The sequence below is a fragment of the Tachyglossus aculeatus genome, chromosome 2 (assembly GCF_015852505.1).
Source record: "Tachyglossus aculeatus isolate mTacAcu1 chromosome 2, mTacAcu1.pri, whole genome shotgun sequence".
NCBI lineage: Eukaryota > Metazoa > Chordata > Mammalia > Monotremata > Tachyglossidae > Tachyglossus > Tachyglossus aculeatus.
Window position 1 is genome coordinate 142,835,663 of NC_052067.1, and position 18,164 is coordinate 142,853,826.

Below are 18,164 nucleotides of genomic sequence, written 5' to 3' on the forward strand. Positions count from 1 at the left end.
CTTCTCTGGGCCTCAGCACATCTGTAAAATGGGGATGAAGACTGTGAGCCCCACGTGGGACAACCTGATTACCTTGTAGTCACCCCAGTGCTTAGAACTTTGCTTGACACACAGTAAAGCACTTAACATATTGTACATATGTACGTATTTATTACTCTATTTATTTCTTTATTTATTTTACCTGTACATATCTATTCTATTTATTTTATTTTGTTAGTATGTTTGGTTTTGTTCTCTGTCTCCCCCTTTTAGACTGTGAGCCCACTGTTGGGTAGGGACTGTCTCTATATGTTGCCAACTTGTACTTCCCAAGCGCTTAGTACAGTGCTCTGCACACAGTAAGCGCTCAATAAATACGATTGATTGATTGATTAACAAATATCATTATTATTGCCTGTCTACTTGTCTTGCTTTGTTGTCTGTCTCCTCCTTCTAGACTATGAACCCATCGTTGGGTAGGGATTGTCTCTATCTGTTGCTGAATTGTACTTTCCAAGCGCTTGGTACAGTGCTCTGCACACAGTAAGCGCTCAATAAATACGACTGAATGAATGAATGAATTCTGGCTCTGACACATGCCTGCTGCGTGATCTTGGTTAAGTCGTTTCCCCCAGTCCTTTCTGCATCACCCTGATTTGCACCATTTATTCGCCTCCTTCTCAGCCCCACAACACTTATGTAGATATCCATAAATTATTTATTGATATTAATGCCTGTCATCTCCTCTAGACTGCAGGAAGGGGATAATAATGATGGCATTTATTAAGCGCTTACTATGTGCAAAGCACTGTTCTAAGAGCTGATGTGTCTACCAACTCTGTTAAACTGTCGTATCGTGAATAATAATAATAGTAATGGCATTTATTAAGCGGTTACTATGTGCAAAGCACTGTTCTAAGCGCTGGAGAGTTTACAAGGTGATCAGGTTGTCCCACGTGGGGCTCACGGTCTTAATCCCCATTTCACAGATGAGGTAACTGAGGCACAGAGAAGATAAGTGACTTGCCCAAAGTCACACAGCTGACAAGTCCTAGAGCCGGGATTTGAACCCATGACCTCTGACTCCAAAGCCCGGGCTCTTTCCACTGAGCCACGCTTGCTTAGTTCAGTGCTCTGAACACAATAAGCGCTCAATACGTATGATGGATTGATTGATTAATTGTACCTCACTGTCCACATCTGTAAAATGGGATTGAAATCCCCATTGTCCCTCTCCCAGGCTGTGAACCTCATGTGGGGCGGGAACTATGTCCAATCTATTTATATTGTATCCACCCCAGTGCTCAGTATAGTGCTTGACATCTTGCAAATATGACAATTGTTATTATCATTATTACTATTACTGTCATTATTATTTTTCATGGTGTTTGTTAAGCGCTTACTACGTGCCAGGCTCTGTCTTAAGTGCTGGGGTAGAAACAAGCTAGTCAGATGGAACACAGTCTGTGTCCCACGTGGGACTCACAGTCTTAATCCCCATTTTACAGATGAGATAATGACGGCATTTGTTAAGCGCTTACTATGTGCAAAGCACTGTTCTGAGCGCTGGGGAGGATACAAGGTGATCAGGTTGTCCCACGGGGGGCTCACAGTCTTAATCCCCCTGTGACTTGCCCAAAGTCACACAGCTGACAACCGATGGAGCCGGAATTTGAACCCATGACCTCTGACTCCCAAGCCCACGCTCTTTCCAATGAGCGTGGTAACTGAGGTACAGAAAAGTGAAGTGACTTGCCCAAGGTCACACTGCAGACAAGTGGTAGAGCTGGGATCCAATACCTGTTGTCCCACCTGCTTAGAGTGTGAGCTCCATGTGGGACCTGAGTATCTCATATCTACCCGGGGCTTCATGGAAAGAGCCCAGGCTTGGGAGTCTGAGGTCGTGGGTTCTAATCCTACCTCCACCACTTGTCAGCTGTATGACTCTGGGAAGTCACTTCATTTCTCTGTGCCTCAGGTACTTCATCTGTAAAATGGGGATTCGGACTGTGAGCCCCCGGTGGGACAACCTGATCACCTTGTAACCTCCCCAGCGCTTAGAACAGTGTTTTGCACATAGTAAGCACTTAATAAATATCTATTCTATTTATTTTATTTTGTTAGTATATTTGGTTTTGTTCTCTGTCTCCCCCTTTTAGACTGTGAGCCCTTGGGTAGGGACTGTCTCTAGATGTTGCCAACTTGTACTTCCCAAGTGCTTAGTACAGTGCTCTGCACCCAGTAAGCACTCAATAAATATGATTGATGATGATGATGATGATGATAAATGCCATCATTATTATTATTATTATTATTATTATTATTATTATTATTCCCCAGAGCTTAATACAATGCTTGCCACATAGTAAGACTGTAAATTCGTCTCTAGACTGTAAAATCATTTTGGGCAGGGAATGTGCCTGTTTATTGTTATTCTGTACTCTCCCAAGCCTTTCTCTTTTATTTCTCTGTTATTCTTACTCTCCCAAGTACAGTGCTTTGCACACAGTAAGGACTCAATAAATACAACTGAATGAACGAACAAGCACTTAACAACTACTACTACTATTATTATTATTATTATCATTATTATTTTCTGTGCTTCAGTTCCTTCATTAACGTACATCTCCTGCTCTGGACTATAAGCTTGATTATTCATTCATTTATTCAACTGTATTTATTGAGTGCTTACTGTTCATTCATTCATTCAATCGTATTTATTGAGCGCTTACTGTGTGCTGAGCACTGTACTAAGCGCTTGGAAAGTACAACTTGGCAACAGATAGAGAGATTCCCCATCCAACAACGGGCTCACAGCCCAGAAGGGGAGACAGACAACAAAACAAAACAAGTAGTGTGTTGTGTCGTTGTGTCCTGGAAGCATGTCTACCGACTCCCTTATATTGTATTCTCTGAAGCACTTAATATAATGCTCTGCACTCAGTAATAATAATAATAATAATGTTGGTATTTGTTAAGTGCTTACTATGTGCCAAGCACTGTTCTAAGCACTGGGGGGAGGGGGGATACAAGGTAATCAAGGTTGTCCCACGTGGGGCTCACCGTCTTAATCCCCATTTGACAGATGAGGAAAACGAGTCACAAAGAAGTGAAGTGACTTGCCCAAAGTCACACAGCTGACAAAAGGCGGAGCCGGGATTTGAACCCATGACCTCTGACTCCAAAGCCCGGGCTCTTTCCACTGAGCCATGCTGCTTCTCCATTGATTGACTGATTGATAAAATGGAGACTGTTCAATACCATGTGGGACAGGGACTGTGTTCAATCTTGCTTAGCACTGGGCAAAGTATTTGGCAAATACTTAGTATACCACATTCATTCATTCAATCGTATTTATTGAGCGCTTCCTGTGTGCACAGCACTGTACTAAGCGCTTGGAAAGTACAATTCGGCAACAGATGGAGACAATTCCTGCCCAACAACGGGCTCACAATCCAGAAGGCTAACGGGTTCTTTTCTCTCTCTCTTTTTATTTTGGCTCTGGACTTCCAAAGCCGGAGCTCCTGATTTCATTCACTCATTCAATTGTACAGTGCTGCGCACATAGTAAGCGCTTAACAAATGCCGTCATTATTATTATTACTACCACACATATCATTATTAATAACCAATACCACACTTATTCTTATTATTACAATGATTATTCTATGGACTACTGGAAGGTAGCTAGGACTAGTCTGTAAGCTCGTTGTGGGGAGGGAATGTGTGTGTTTATTGTTATAGTGTACTCTCCCAAGCGCTTAGTACAGTGCTTTGCATACAGTAAGTGCTCAATAAATGCGACTGAATAAATGAATGACATCTCAAAGGATTCCACCTGTCATGTTTCCCTCAAAGGTTTATTCAACCAAGAGAAGCAGCCTGGCTTAGTGGCAAGAGCTCAGGCTTGGGAATCAGAGGACATGGGTTCTAATCCTGGCTCTGCCACTTGTCTGCTGTGTGACTTTGGGCAAGTCACTTCACTTCTCTGGGCCTCAGTGACCTCATCTGTAAAAAGGGGATTAAGACTGTGAGCCCCAAGTGGGACAACCTGAATACCTTGTATCCACCCCAGCACTTAGAACAGTGCTTGACACATAGTAAGCGCTTAACAAATACTGTAATTATTATTATTATTATTATTATTATTATTATTATTCATACCCCCCTCCAGCCCCCAACACTTACATCCACATCAGTAATTAATTTTTTATATAATAATAATAATAATAATGATGATGGCATTTGTTAAGCACTTACTATGTGCAAAGCACTGTTCTAAGCACTGGGGGGGGGAATACAAGGTGATCAGGTTGCCCCACGTTGGGGCTCACAGTCTTAATCCCCATTTTACAGATGACGTAACTGAGGCACAGGGAATGATAATAACAACGAAGGCATTTATTAAGTGCTTACTATGTGCAAATTAAGCGCTGGGGAGGTTACAAGGTGATCAGGTTGTCCCATGGGGGGTGCTCACAGTTTTAATTCCCATTTTACAGATGCGGTAACTGAGGCCCAGAGAAGTTAAGTGGCTTGCCCAAGGTCACACAGCTGACGAGTGGCAGAGCCGGGATTCAAACCCATGACCTCTAGCCCCCAAGCCCGCACTCTTTCCACTGAGCCACGCTGCTTCTCTGAATGAATGAATGAATGACAGACATATGAATGTCTCTCTCCCCCTCTAGACTGTAAGCTCGTTGTGGACAGAGAACGTGTCTGTTCTTTGTTCTATCGTCCTCTCCCAAACACTTAGTACAGTGCTCTGCACACAGTAAGCGCTCAGTAAATACAGCTGACTGATTGAGCGACTGGTGTCTTGCTTGCCCGCCTCCCCCTCTAGACTGTAAGCTCACGATGGGCGGGGAACGTGCTTACTGTGGTTACGTTGGACTCTCCCAGGTGCTCAGCACACAGTAAGCGCTCAGTCAATACGACTCAATGCTTACCAATGCCAGACGAATCTCCTTGGCTGAAGGTTGAAGTGCGGTTGCTTCCCGATAGATCTGCAGCGCTTCCTCGTATCTGCCAGTGTTGTAGTACAGGGCTCCAAGCGGGGAGAGGATTTCGGCCCTCGGACCCACCTGCAGCGCCCTGCGACGTGAGGAAACAGAGTAAATGCTCTTCTCGAGGGGCCAATTTTTTTTAATGGCATTTATTAAGCGCTTATTATGTGCTTAGGAGGCCTTCCCAGACTGAGCCCCTTCCTTCCTCTCCCCCTCGTCCCCCTCTCCATCCCCCATCCTACCTCTTTCCCTTCCCCACAGCACCTGTATATATGTATATATGCTTGTACGTATTTATTACTCTATTTATTTTACTTGTACATATCGATTCTATTTATTTTATTTTGTTAGTATGTTTGGTTTTGTTCTCTGTCTCCCCCTCTAGACTGTGAGCCCGCTGTTGGGTAGGGACCGTCTCTATATGTTGCCAACTTGTACTTCCCAAGCGCTTTGTACAGTGCTCTGCACACAGTAAGCGCTCAATAAATACGATTGATGATGATGATACGTGCAAAGCACTGTTCTAAGCGCTGGGGAGGTTACAAGGTGATCAGGTTGTCCCATGGGGGGCTCACGGTCTTAACCTTCATTTTACAGATGAGGTAACTGAGGCGCAGAGAAGTGAAGTGACTTGCCCAAAGGCACACAGCTGACAATTGGAGCCGGGATTTGAACCCATGACCACTGACTCCAAAGCCCGGGCTCTTGGGTGGGCAGGGAAGGTGCCGTTCATTCATTCGATTCATTCATTCAATCGTATTTATTAATAATAATAATAATAATGATGGCATTTATTAAGCACTTACTATGTGCAAAGCACTGTTCTAAGCACTGGGGAGGTTACAAGGTGATCAGGTTGTCCCATGGGGGGCTCACAGTCTTAACCTTCATTTTACAGATGAGGTAACTGAGGCGCAGAGAAGTGAAGTGACTTGCCCAAAGGCACCCAGCTGACAATTGGCGGAGCCGGGATTTGAACCCACGACCACTGACTCCAAAGCCCGGGCTCTTGGGTGGGCAGGGAAGGTGCCGTTCATTCATTCGATTCATTCATTCAATCGTATTTATTAATAATAATAGTAATAATAATAATAATAATGGCATTTATTAAGCGCTTACTATGTGCAAAGCACTGTTCTAAGCGCTGGGGAGGTTACAAGGTGATCAGGTTGTCTCACGGGGGGGCTCACAGTCTTCACCCCCATTTTACAGATGAGGGAACTGAGGCACAGAGAAGTTAAGTGACTTGCCCAAAGTCACCCAGCTGACAATTGGCAGAGCCGGGATTTGAACTCAGGACCTCTGACTCCAAAGCCCGGGCTCTTTCCACTGAGCCACGCTGCTTCTCATTTATTGCGTGCTTACTGTATGCAGAACATTGTAGTAAGCCCTGGGGAGAGTACAATAGATTGGCTCAGTGGAAAGAGCACGGGCATGTCACTTCACTTCTCTGGGCCTCAGTGACCTCATCTGTAAAATGGGGATGAAGACTGTGAGCCCCCCGTGGGACAACCTGATCTCCTTGCAACCTCCCCAGTGCTTAGAACAGTGCTTTGCACATAGTAAGCGCTTAACAAACTCCATCATTATTATTGTTATTATTATTAACAATAAATGGACACATTTCCTGCCCACAACAAGCTCACAGTCTAGAGGGGGAGATGGACATTAATAGAAATGAATAAATTGCAGATACGGACATAAGTGCGGTGAAGCTGGGATGGGGGCCACTGTGCAAAGCAGCGTGGCTCAGTGGAAAGAGCCCGGGCTTTGGAGTCAGAAGTCATGGGTTCAAATTCTGGCTTCACCAACTGTTAGCTATGTGACTTTGGGCAAGTCACTTCTCTGTGCCTCAGTTACCTCATCTGTAAAATGGGGATTAAAACTGTGAGCCCCCCCGTGGGACACCCTGATCACCTTGTATCCCCCCAGCACTTAGAACAGTGCTTGGCACATAAGCGTTTAACAAATACCATTATTATTATTATTATTGGGCTCACAGCCTTATTCCCCATTTTACAGATGAGGTACCTGGGGCGCAGAGAAGTGAAGTGACTTGTCCAAGGCCACACAGTGGACAAGCGGCAGAGCTGGGATTAGAACCCAAGACCTTCTGAGTCCCAGGCCCATGTTCTATCCACAGAACCATACTGAGAGGATTTAGACTGTGACCCCACGGTTGGGTAAAGACTGTCTCTATATGTTGCCAACTTGTACTTCCCAAGCGCTTAGTACAGTGCTCTGCACACAGTAAGCACTCAATAACTACGATTGACTGATTGATTGATATTGATTTAGTAATGGATTGAATATCTGGGTTGAATGAGAGAGAAGCGTTGAGGATAACGTCAAGCTTACGGACTTGTGAGACCGGAAGAATGGTGGTGCTGTCTACAGTGATGGAAAAGTCAGGGAGGACGGGGTTTGGATGGGAAGATAAGAAGTTCAGTTTTGGACATGTTAAGCTTGAGATGATGGGAGGACATCCAAGTAGAGTTGTCTTGAACTCAAGAGAAGACGCAAGACTGAAGAGGAGGAGAGCCATCAGGGTTGGAAATGGAGATTTGGGGATTGCCTGTACAGAGGGGGTAGTTGAAGCCATGGGAGCAAATAATAATAATAATCATGGCATTTATTAAGCGCTTACTCTGTGCAAAGCACTGTTCTAAGTGCTGGGGAGGTTACAAGGTGATCAGGTTGTCCCACAGGGGGCTCACAGTCTTCATCCCCATTTTACAGATGAGGGAACTGAGGCACAGAGAATCAATCAATCAATCAATCGTATTTATTGAGCGCTTACTATGTGCAGAGCACTGTACTAAGTGCTTGGGAAGTACAAATTGGCATCACATAGAGAACAGTCCCTACCCAACAGTGGGCTCACAGTCTAAAAGGGGGAGACAGAGAACAGAACCAAACATACCAACAAAATAAAATAAGTAGGATAGAAATGTACAAGTAAAATAAATAAATAAATAAATAAATAGGGTAATAAATATGTACAACCATATATACATATATACAGGTGCTGTGGGGAAGGGAAGGAGGTAAGACGGGGGGATGGAGAGGGGGACGAGGGGGAGAGGAAAGAAGGGGCTCAGTCTGGGAAGGCCTCCTGGAGGAGGTGAGCTCTCAGCAGGGCCTTGAAGGGAGGAAGAGAGCTAGCTTGGCAGATGGGCAGAGGGAGAGAGAAGTGAAGCAACTTGCCCAAAGTCACACAGCTGACAAATGGCAGAGCAGGGATTACAATAATAATAATAATGATGGCATTTATTAAGGCTTACTCTGTGCAAAGCACTGTTCTAAGCACTGGGGAGGTTACAGGGTGATCAGGTTGTCCCACGGGGGGCTCACAGTCTTCATCCCCATTTTACAGATGTGGGAACTGAGGCCCTGAGAAGTTAAGTGACTTGCCCAAAGTCACACCGCTGACAATTGGCAGAGCCGGGATTCAAACCCATGACCCATGACTCCAAAGCCCGTACTCTTTCCACTGAGCCACGCTGCTTGCATTCATTCCATCGTATTGATTGAGCGCTTACTGTGTGCATTCATTCATTCCATCGTATTGATTGAGCGCTTACTGTATGCATTCATTCATTCCATCGTATTGATTGAGTTCTCCAGAGAAGCAGCGTGGCTCAGCGGAAAGAGCCCGGGCTTTGGAGTCAGAGGTCATGGGTTCGATTCCCGACTCTGCTACATGTCTGCTGTGTGACCTTGGGCAAGTCACTTGACTTCTCTGAGCCTCAGTTACCTCATCTGGAAAATGGGGATTGACTGTGAGCCCCGTGTGGGACAACCTGATCACCTTGTATCCCCCCCTCCAGTGCTTAGAACAGTGTTTTGCACATAGTAAGCGCTTAACAAATGCCATTATTATTATTATTATTATTATTCTCCAAGGGAGTGGGTGTAGATGGAGAATAGAAGGGGATCCAGAACTGAACCTTGAGGGACCCCCACAGTTAGGGGGTGGGAGGAAGAGGAGGAGCCCGCGAAGGAGACTGAGAATGAATGGCCAGAGAGAGAAGAGGAGAACCAAGAGAGTCAGTGACGCCAAGGTTGGATAACTTTTCCAGGAGAAGGGGGTGGTCGACAGTGTCAAAGGCAGCTGAGGGGTGGAGGAAGTTTAGGATGGAGTAGTGTGGTCTCCCAAGCGCTTAATACAGTGCTTTGCATGGCAACTCTCTCCAAGGTGCCCATTTTGCCGTACGTCCCGTTTAAATTAAACAGGAAATTTCCCTGACCTTAAGGTCACCTTACCCATCCCCTTGTCTATTTACCCAACTTCCCTGCAAGGGAGCTTCTTTGATCCTCTATTTCAGGACCTGACAGCCCTCATTTTGGAGATCGTCCCTGTGAATAACTCAGTGATTATTAAACTCTTTAATAATAATAATAATAATAATAATGTTGGTATTTATTAAGCGCTTACTATGTGCAAAGCACTGCTCTAAGCACTGGGGTAGATACAAGGTGATCAGGTTGTCCCCCGTGGGGCTCACAGTCTTAATCCCCATTTTACAGATGGGGCAACTGAGGCACAGGGAAGTGAAGTGACTTGCCCAAAGTCACACAGCTGACAAGTGGCAGAGCCGGGGTTTGAACCCATGACCTCTGACTCCAAAGCCCGGGCTCTTTCCACTGAGCCACACTGCTTCTCTCTGATGCCGCCTTGCTTATAGCCCCAACACATGCCGCTCTCACCTTGACCCCAGCCCCCTCAAAATAGCTCGTCGGAAATGCTGACTCTTGGAGGCAGGAAAGAAATAATCCAGAGTAAGAAAGCTGGTCTGCGGACTCGGGGGGAAGGGGAATGGGGTGGGTGGTTATTGTACATATTTACTATTCTATTTATTTTATTTTGTTAATCTGTTTTGTTTTGTTGGCTGTCTCCCCCTTCTAGACTGTGAGCCCGCTGTTGGGTAGGGATCGTCTCGATATGTTGCCAACTTGTACCTCCCGAGCGCTTAGTACAGTGCTCTGCATACAGTAAGCGCTCAATAAATACGATTAAATATGATTGACAATGAAATTAAAACCATTGATTTTTTTATGGTATTTGTTAAGCATTTACCAGGTACTGTTCTAAGCACTGGGCTAGATACTGCTTAGAGAAGCAGTGTGGCTCAGTGGAAAGAGCCCGGGCTTGGGAGTCAGAGGTCATGGGTTCGAATTCCGGCTCCGCCACTTGTCAGCTGTGTGACCTTGGGCAAGTCACTTCTCTTCTCTGGGCCTCAGTTCCCTCATCTGGAAAATGGGGATTAAGACTGTGAGCCCCACGTGGAACAACCTGAACACCTTGTATCCCCCCCAGCACTTAGAACAGTGCTTGGCACATAGTAAGCGCTTAACAAATACCACCATTATTATTATTATTACAAGCTACTCAGGTTGGCCAGAGTCTGTTTCCCACAAGGGGCTCATAATGTTCATCCCCACTTTCCAGATGGGGTAACTGGGACCCAGAGAAATGAAGCGACTTGTCCAAGGTCACAAAGCAGATAAGGGGCGAAGGCGGGATTAGAACCCAGGTCCCTCTGACTCTTTGGCCTGTGATCTATACAATAGGCTAGGCTGATTGATTGATTGATGGGCAAAGCCAACCCCTTCCATTAGATGATCCATCTGGTCTTAGCCTGAGGCACAACAAGGGAAGGAACAGTCAACCATATTTATTGAACGCTTACTGTGTGCAGAGCACTGTACTAAGTGCTTGGGAGACTACATATAACAGTATAACACACATTCCCTGCCCACAATGAGCTTACAGTCTATCGAATGAGTGGGTTCTAGTCATCGCTAGGAAGACCTCTGGCTGGTTGAGAAAAGGACTTTCTTTTAATGGTATTTGTTAAGCATTAACTATGGGCCAGGCACTGTTCTAAACACTGGGGTGGATATGAGATACACAGGTTGGGCGCAGTCTATGTCCCAAAAGGAGTTCAAGGTCTTAATATCCATTTTATAAATGAGGTAATTGAGTTCCCCAGGATCCCCGTCTTACCTCCTTCCCTTCCCAACAGCACCTGTATATATGTATATATGCTTGTACATATTTATTACTCTATTTATTTGTTTATTTTACATGTACATATCTATTCTATTTATTTTATTTTGTTAATATGTTTGGTTTTGTTCTCTGTCTCCCCCTTCTAGACTGTGAGCCCACTGTTGGGTAGGGACTGTCTCTATATGTTGCCAACTTGAACTTCCCAAGCGCTTAGTACAGTGCTCTTTACACAGTAAGCGCTCAATAAATACGATTGATTGATTCCCCACAGCACCTGCATATATGTTTGTACGTATTTATTACTCTATTTATTTATTTTACTTGTACATATTTATTCTATTTATTTTATTCTGTTAATATGCTTTGTTTTGTTCTGTCTCCCCCTTCTAGACTGTGAGCCCACTGCTGGGTAGGGACTGTCTCTATATGTTGCCAACTTGTACTTCCCAAGCGCTTAGTACAGTGCTCTGCACACATTAAGCGCTCAATAAATACGATTGATTGATTGATTGATTCCCCACAGCACCTGTAGATATGTATATACATTTGTACGTATTTATTACTCTATTTATTTTACTTGTACATATTTATTCTATTTATTTTATTCTGTTAATATGTTTTGTTTTGTTCTGTGTCTCCCCATCCTAGACTGTGAGCCCACTGTTGGGTAGGGACCATCTCTATATGTTGCCAACTTGTACTTCCCAAGCGTTTAGTACAGTGCTGTGCACACAGTAAGCACTCAATAAATACGATTGAATGAATGAATGATCCCACAGCAGAAAGATGGCGGAGCCAGGACTAGAACCCAGGTCGGAGACTTAGTTAGTTTTGAAGTAAGATCCGAACATACAGCTCAGTGACCTCATTTGTAAAATGAGGATTAAGACCATGAGCCCCACATGAGACAGGGACTATGTCCAAACTGATTAGCTTGTATCTACCCCAGCGTTTAGTACAGTGCCTGGCATGGAGGAAACACTTTGCAAATCCACAAACAACAACACAGGGCTGTGGGGACGTGTTTGCCTCACCAACCCGATTTGCTTGCATCCACCCCAGCGCTTAGTAAAGTGCCTGGCACATAGTAAGCACTTAATAAATACCATAATTATTATTAATCCTCAATCTGCAAAGTCAATACACCAGTTGTCCCTCTTCAGCATAATGTCCAAGGTGTCCCCAGAACTCTAAATGGGGAACGGTGCAGCCTTACGCCGGGATGGATGGTGTGACTTTTTTGTGCCACAGCATTTATTCAGCAAAAATCTCTTTGGCCTCCCTTCATCATCATCAATCGTACTTATTGAGCGCTTACTGTGTGCAGAGCACTGTACTAAGCGCTTATCTTCATCTTGAATTCTCTCTCCTCCTCGGTTCTGGCCAGACTCAGTAGAATGTAAAATGAAAGCGGGTTAGAAACGTGTGAAGAGTACAAAGACATAAGCTATGCGGCCAACTTGTAATAATAATAATGGCATTTATTAAGCGCTTACTATGTGCAAAGCACTGTACTAAGCGCTGGGGAATTTACAAGGTGATCAGGTTGCCCCACGTGGGGCTCACAGTCTTAATCCCCATTTAACAGAGGAGGTAACTGAGGCCCAGAGAAGTGAAGTGACTTACCCGAGGTCATACAGGTGACAGGCGGTGGAGCAAGATTCGAACTCCTGACGTCTGACTCGAATGCCCGGGCTCTTGCCACTGAACCACAACGCTTCTCTATACTGTACTATACTATAGTGTAATATACTATATACTATCCTATTCCCAAGCGCTTAGTACAGTGCTATACACACAGTAAGCGCTCAATAAATACAACATGCCACCATCATCATCATCATCATCTGATGATGATGATTTTGAGGGGTATTTACTACAAGCCAGGCGCTGTAGGGGGTAGACAGGCTAGGATAGGTAGATACCTGTATATATGTATATATGTTTGAACATATTTATTACTCTTTATTTTACTTGTACATATTTATTTTATTTATTTTATTTGGTTTATATGTTTTGTTTTGTTGTCTGTCTCCCCCTTCTAGACTGTGAGCCCACTGTTGGGTAGGGACCGGCTCTATATGTTGCCAACTTGTACTTCCCAAGCGCTTAGTTCAGTGCTCTGCACACAGTAAGCGCTCAATAAATACGATTGAATGAATGAATGAATAAAAGGAACCACACAAGCTGGAAGCCAGACTCACTGAGAGTTTGAGGCAGGGAATGCCCAGGAGAAGTACAGGGGAGAGGGAGGGAGAAATTACCAGACCACCATCATCATCATCATCATCATCATCATCATCAATCGTATTTATTGAGCGCTTACTGTGTGCAGAGCACTGTACTAAGCGCTTGGGAAGTACAAATTGGCAACATATATATTGGCATATAATTGCCTGACCACACGTACAGGCAAGTTCATACAAAACTTGGGATAAAGTGTCAAATAAATGGCCAGAAGAAGAAGAAACTGCTGAGGAGGAAAACCTCATCATCATCATCATCAATCGTATTTATTGAGCGCTTACTATGTGCAGAGCACTGTACTAAGCGCTTGGGAAGTACAAATTGGCAACATATAGAGACAGTCCCTACCCAACAGGGGGCTCACAGTCTAAAAGGGGGAGACAGAGAACAAAACCAAACATACTAACAAAATAAAATAATAGAATAGATATGTACAAATAAAATAAATAAATAAATAGAGTAATAAATATGCACAAACTATATATACATATATACAGGTGCTGTGGGGAAGGGAAGGAGGTAAGATGGAGGGGATGGAGAGGGGGACGAGGGGGAGAGGAAGGAAGGGACTCAGTCTGGGAAGGCCTCCTGGAGAAGGTGAGCTCTCAGCAGGGCCTTGAAGGGAGGAAGAGAGCTAGCTTGGTGGATGGGCAGAGGGAGGGCATTCCAGGCCCGGGGGATGACGTGGGCCGGGGGTCGATGGTGGGACAGGCGAGAACGAGGTACGGTGAGGAGATTAGCGGCGGAGGAGCGGAGGGTGCGGGCTGGGCTGGAGAAGGAGAGAAGGGAGGTGAGGTAGGAGGGGGCGAGGGGATGGACAGCCTTGAAGCCCAGGGTGAGGAGTTTCTGCCTGATGCGCAGATTGATTCCCTGAAAATCTCTTTCAGGGCAGGATAGGGCCAGGGGAGTTCCATCATGCATGCAAAAGTCTTACCGTTTGTACCACTCTTCTGCCATTCTGCTTTCTCCCAAGGAGCGGTACAGCCTACCCAGGTTCACCATGGCCACGTGATGACTTGGGCTAAGCTCGATGGCCTGCTGGTAGTGATTCACGGCTCGTTCCGGAGCCCCTGCAGGGATCACAGACAATAGCGATGCTATTTGTTGAGCGCTTACTATGTGCCAGACACTGAACTAAGCGAGGGCGTGGATATGAGCAGATTGAATTGGACAGTCTCTGTCCCATGTGGGGCTCACGCTCTCAATCCCCATTTTACAGATTCATTCATTCGTTCAGTCATATTTATTGAGCGCTTACTGTATGCAGAGCGCTTGGGAAGTACAAGTCGGCAACATATAGAGACGGTCCGTACCCAACAATGGGCTCAAAGTCTAGAAGGGGGAGACAGACAACAAAACAAAACACATAGACAGGTGTCAAAATCGTCAGAACAAATAGAATTAAAGCTATATAATAATGATGGTATTTGTTAAGTGCTTCCTATGCGCAAAGCACTGTTCTAAGCACTGGCGGGGATACAAGGTGATCAGGTTGTCCCACGGGGGGCTCACAGTCTTAATCCCCATTTTACAGATGAGGGAACTGAGGCTCAGAGAAGTTAAGTGGCTTGCCCAAGATCACACAGCAGACATGTGGGGGAGCCGGGGTTGGAACCCATGACCTCTGACTCCCAAGCTCGGGCACTTTCCACCGAGCCACGCTGCTTCTCACATTATATGCACATCATTAACAAAATAAATAGAATAGTAAATATGTACAAGATGTACAAAATATGTAAATACGTCCAAAATATGTACGGATGAGGAAACTGAGCTCCAGATGAGGTAACTGAGGCCCAAAGAAGGAAGTGACTTGCCCAAGGTCACACAGAAGGCATTAGACTTTTAGACTGTGAGCCCACTGTTGGGTAGGGACTGTCTCTATATGTTGCCAACTTGTACTTCCCAAGCGCTTAGTACAGTGCTCTGCACACAGTAAGTGCTCAATAAATACGATTGATTGATTGATTGATTGATTGATTGATTAGAACCCATGACCAGAAGGCCCGTGGTCTATCCGCTATGCCATGCTGCTTAGGATGCGGAAACCAGAGCCTTCTCTGAGAAGCAGTGTGGCTCAGTGGAAAGAGCCCGGGCTTGGGAGTCAGAGGTTGTGGGTTCTAATCCCGTCTCCATCACTTGTCAGCTGGGTGACTTTGGGCAAGTTGCTTCACTTCTCTGGGCCTCAGCGACCTCATCTGTAAAATGGGGATTTAGACTGTGAGCCCCACATGGGACAACCTGCTCACCTTGGATCTCCCCCAGCACTTAGAACAGTGCTTGGCACATAGTAAGCGCTTAACAAATACCATAATTATTATTATTATTATTATTATTATTATCATAAATATCAAAATTTTCAAGCCTAACATCTCTCCTGATTTTGGACTTTATTCTTCATCCCACTGCTGATATCTACCCTGAATCTGTTAGGCGGTGATGATCCAATGTGTGGATTATTAAGAATCTTCAATTCTCCCACCTACCACTTATTCGACTTTCGGACCATTGGCTTATTTATTCACTCCTTGTCCCCCTTTCCATCCCCCCCATCTTACCTCCTTCCCTTCCCCACAGCACCTATATATATGTATATATGTTTGTACATATTTTTTACTCTATTTATTTATTTATTTATTTTACTTGTACATATCTATTCTATTTATTTTATTTTGTTAATATGTTTGGTTTTGTTCTCTGTCTCCCCCTTCTAGACTGTGAGCCCACTGTTGGGTAGGGACTGTCTCTATATGTTGCCAACTTGTACTTCCCAAGTGCTCAGTACAGTGCTCTGCACACAGTAAGCGCTCAATAAATACGATTGATTGATTGATTGATTGATTACTATGTGCAGAGCACCATACTAAGCGCTTGGGAGAGCATAATACAACAATAAATAGACACATTCCCCGCCCAAAACGAGTTTACAGTTTAGACCGTGAGGAAAACAGATCTTGCTCCTATTTCCCTATCCCAAGCGCTCAGTAATAATAATAATAATAATAATAATAATAATAATAATAATAATAATAATAATGGCATTTGTTAAGCACTTACTATGTGCAAAACACTGTTCTAAGTGCTGGGGAGGTTACAAGGTGATCAGGTTGTCCCCCGTGGGGCTCACAGTCTTAATCCCCATTTTCCAGATGAGGGAACTGAGGCACAGAGAAATTAAGTGACTTGCCCAAAGTCACACAGCTGATAATTGGCAGAGCCGGGAATCGAACCCATGACCTCTGACTCCAAAGCCCGGGCTCTTTCTGCTGATCCATGCTGCTTCTCAAGTTCTCAAGCAGTACAGTGCTCAGCACACAGGAGGTGTTTAATAAATACCACTTAATTGCCGACTGATAGATTGAAATGGACAATCAACCACTGGTCTTTATTGAGCTAACACTCTGTGCAGAGCATTGCGCTAAGCATTTGGGAGAAGACGATCAAGGATGAGTTAGGTACTAATCCCGGCTCTGACACTTGTCTGCTGTGAGATCTTGGACAAGTCACTTCACTTCTCTGGGCCTCAGTTCCCTCCTCTGTAAAATGGACATCACAACTCTGAGCCCCGTGTGGGAATTGGACCATCTGGTTAGCTGGTATTTCCATCAGCAACAGTCCACTGGGCAATTTCTTAATCGAAAACATGAATCTCACGCAGAGTAGACACAAGAAACGCTACAGAGACTTTTTTTACGGCATCTGTTAGGCGCTTACTATGTTCCAGGCGCTGTATGAAGTGCTGGGGTAAAACGCAAATTAGTAATATTAATAATGATTGTGGTACTTGTTAAGCGCTTACTGTGTGCCAGGCAATGTACTAAGTGCTGGGGTGGATATAAGCAAATCAGGTTGGACACAGTCCCTGTCCCACATGGGGCTCGCATCCCCATTTTACAGACGAGGTAACTGAGGCCCAGAGAAGTAAAGTGACTTCCCCAAGGTCACACAGCAGACAGGCGGCAGAGCTGTCACACTCTTCTGACACTCAGGCCTGTGTACTGACATAGTCCCTGTCTCACACCGGGCTCACAGTCTTAATTCCCGTTTTACAGATGAGGTAACTTGAGGCACAGAGACATTAAGGAATGCCCTCCCTCCACACATCCGCCAAGCTAGCTCTCTTCCTCCTCCTCATCATCATCAATCGTATTTATTGAGCGCTTACTATGGCAGAGCACTGTACTAAGCGCTTGGGAAGTACAAATTGGCAACATCTAGAGACAGTCCCTACCCAACAGTGGGCTCACAGTCTAAAAGGGGGAGACAGAGAACAAAACCAAACATACTAACAAAATAAAATAAACAGAATAGTCCCTTCAAAGCCCTACTGAGAGCTCACCTCCTCCAGGAGGCCTTCCCACATGAGCCCCCTTTTTCCTCTCCTCCTTCCCCTCCCCACAGCACTTGTATATATTTGTACAGATTTATCATTCTATTTAGTTGACTTGTACCTATTTACTATTCTATTTATTTTGTTAATGATGTGCATCTAGCTTTAATTCTATTTGTTCTGACGATTTTGCCACCTGTCTCCATGTTTTGTTTTGTTGTCTGTCTCCCCGCTTCTAGATTGTGAGCCCGTTGTTGGGTAGGGACCGTCTCTATATGTTGCCGATTTGTACTTCCCAAGTGCTTAGTACAGTGCTCTGCACACAGTAAGCGCTCAATAAATACGATTGAATGAATGAATGAATGAATGAAGTGACCGGCCCAAGGTCACACAGCAGAGACTTACTGAAGAACCTCCAGGTCAGTTTTAGACTGTGAGCCCACTGTTGGGTAGGGACTGTCTCTATATGTTGCCAACTTGTACTTCCCAAGCGCTTAGTACAGTGCTCTGCACACAGTAAGCGCTCAATAAATACGATTGATGATGATGATCTGCGGGGAGGAGAGATCCCATGTCATTGGCTTTC

General features: G+C 44.8%; 1 protein-coding gene across 1 annotated transcript in view; it reads right to left on the reverse strand.

Annotated features, from left to right (window-relative positions):
* The window catches only part of TMTC1 (transmembrane O-mannosyltransferase targeting cadherins 1), a 412,328-nt gene that overhangs the window by 27,874 nt on the left and 366,290 nt on the right, over positions 1-18,164 (reverse strand). Inside the window, exons 15-16 of the mRNA XM_038765197.1 lie at positions 14,183-14,318; positions 4,929-5,073 (exon numbers count right to left, since the gene is read on the reverse strand). Of these exons, the coding sequence (XP_038621125.1) occupies positions 4,929-5,073; positions 14,183-14,318 (281 nt within the window). The remainder of the gene's footprint in view (positions 1-4,928; positions 5,074-14,182; positions 14,319-18,164) is intronic.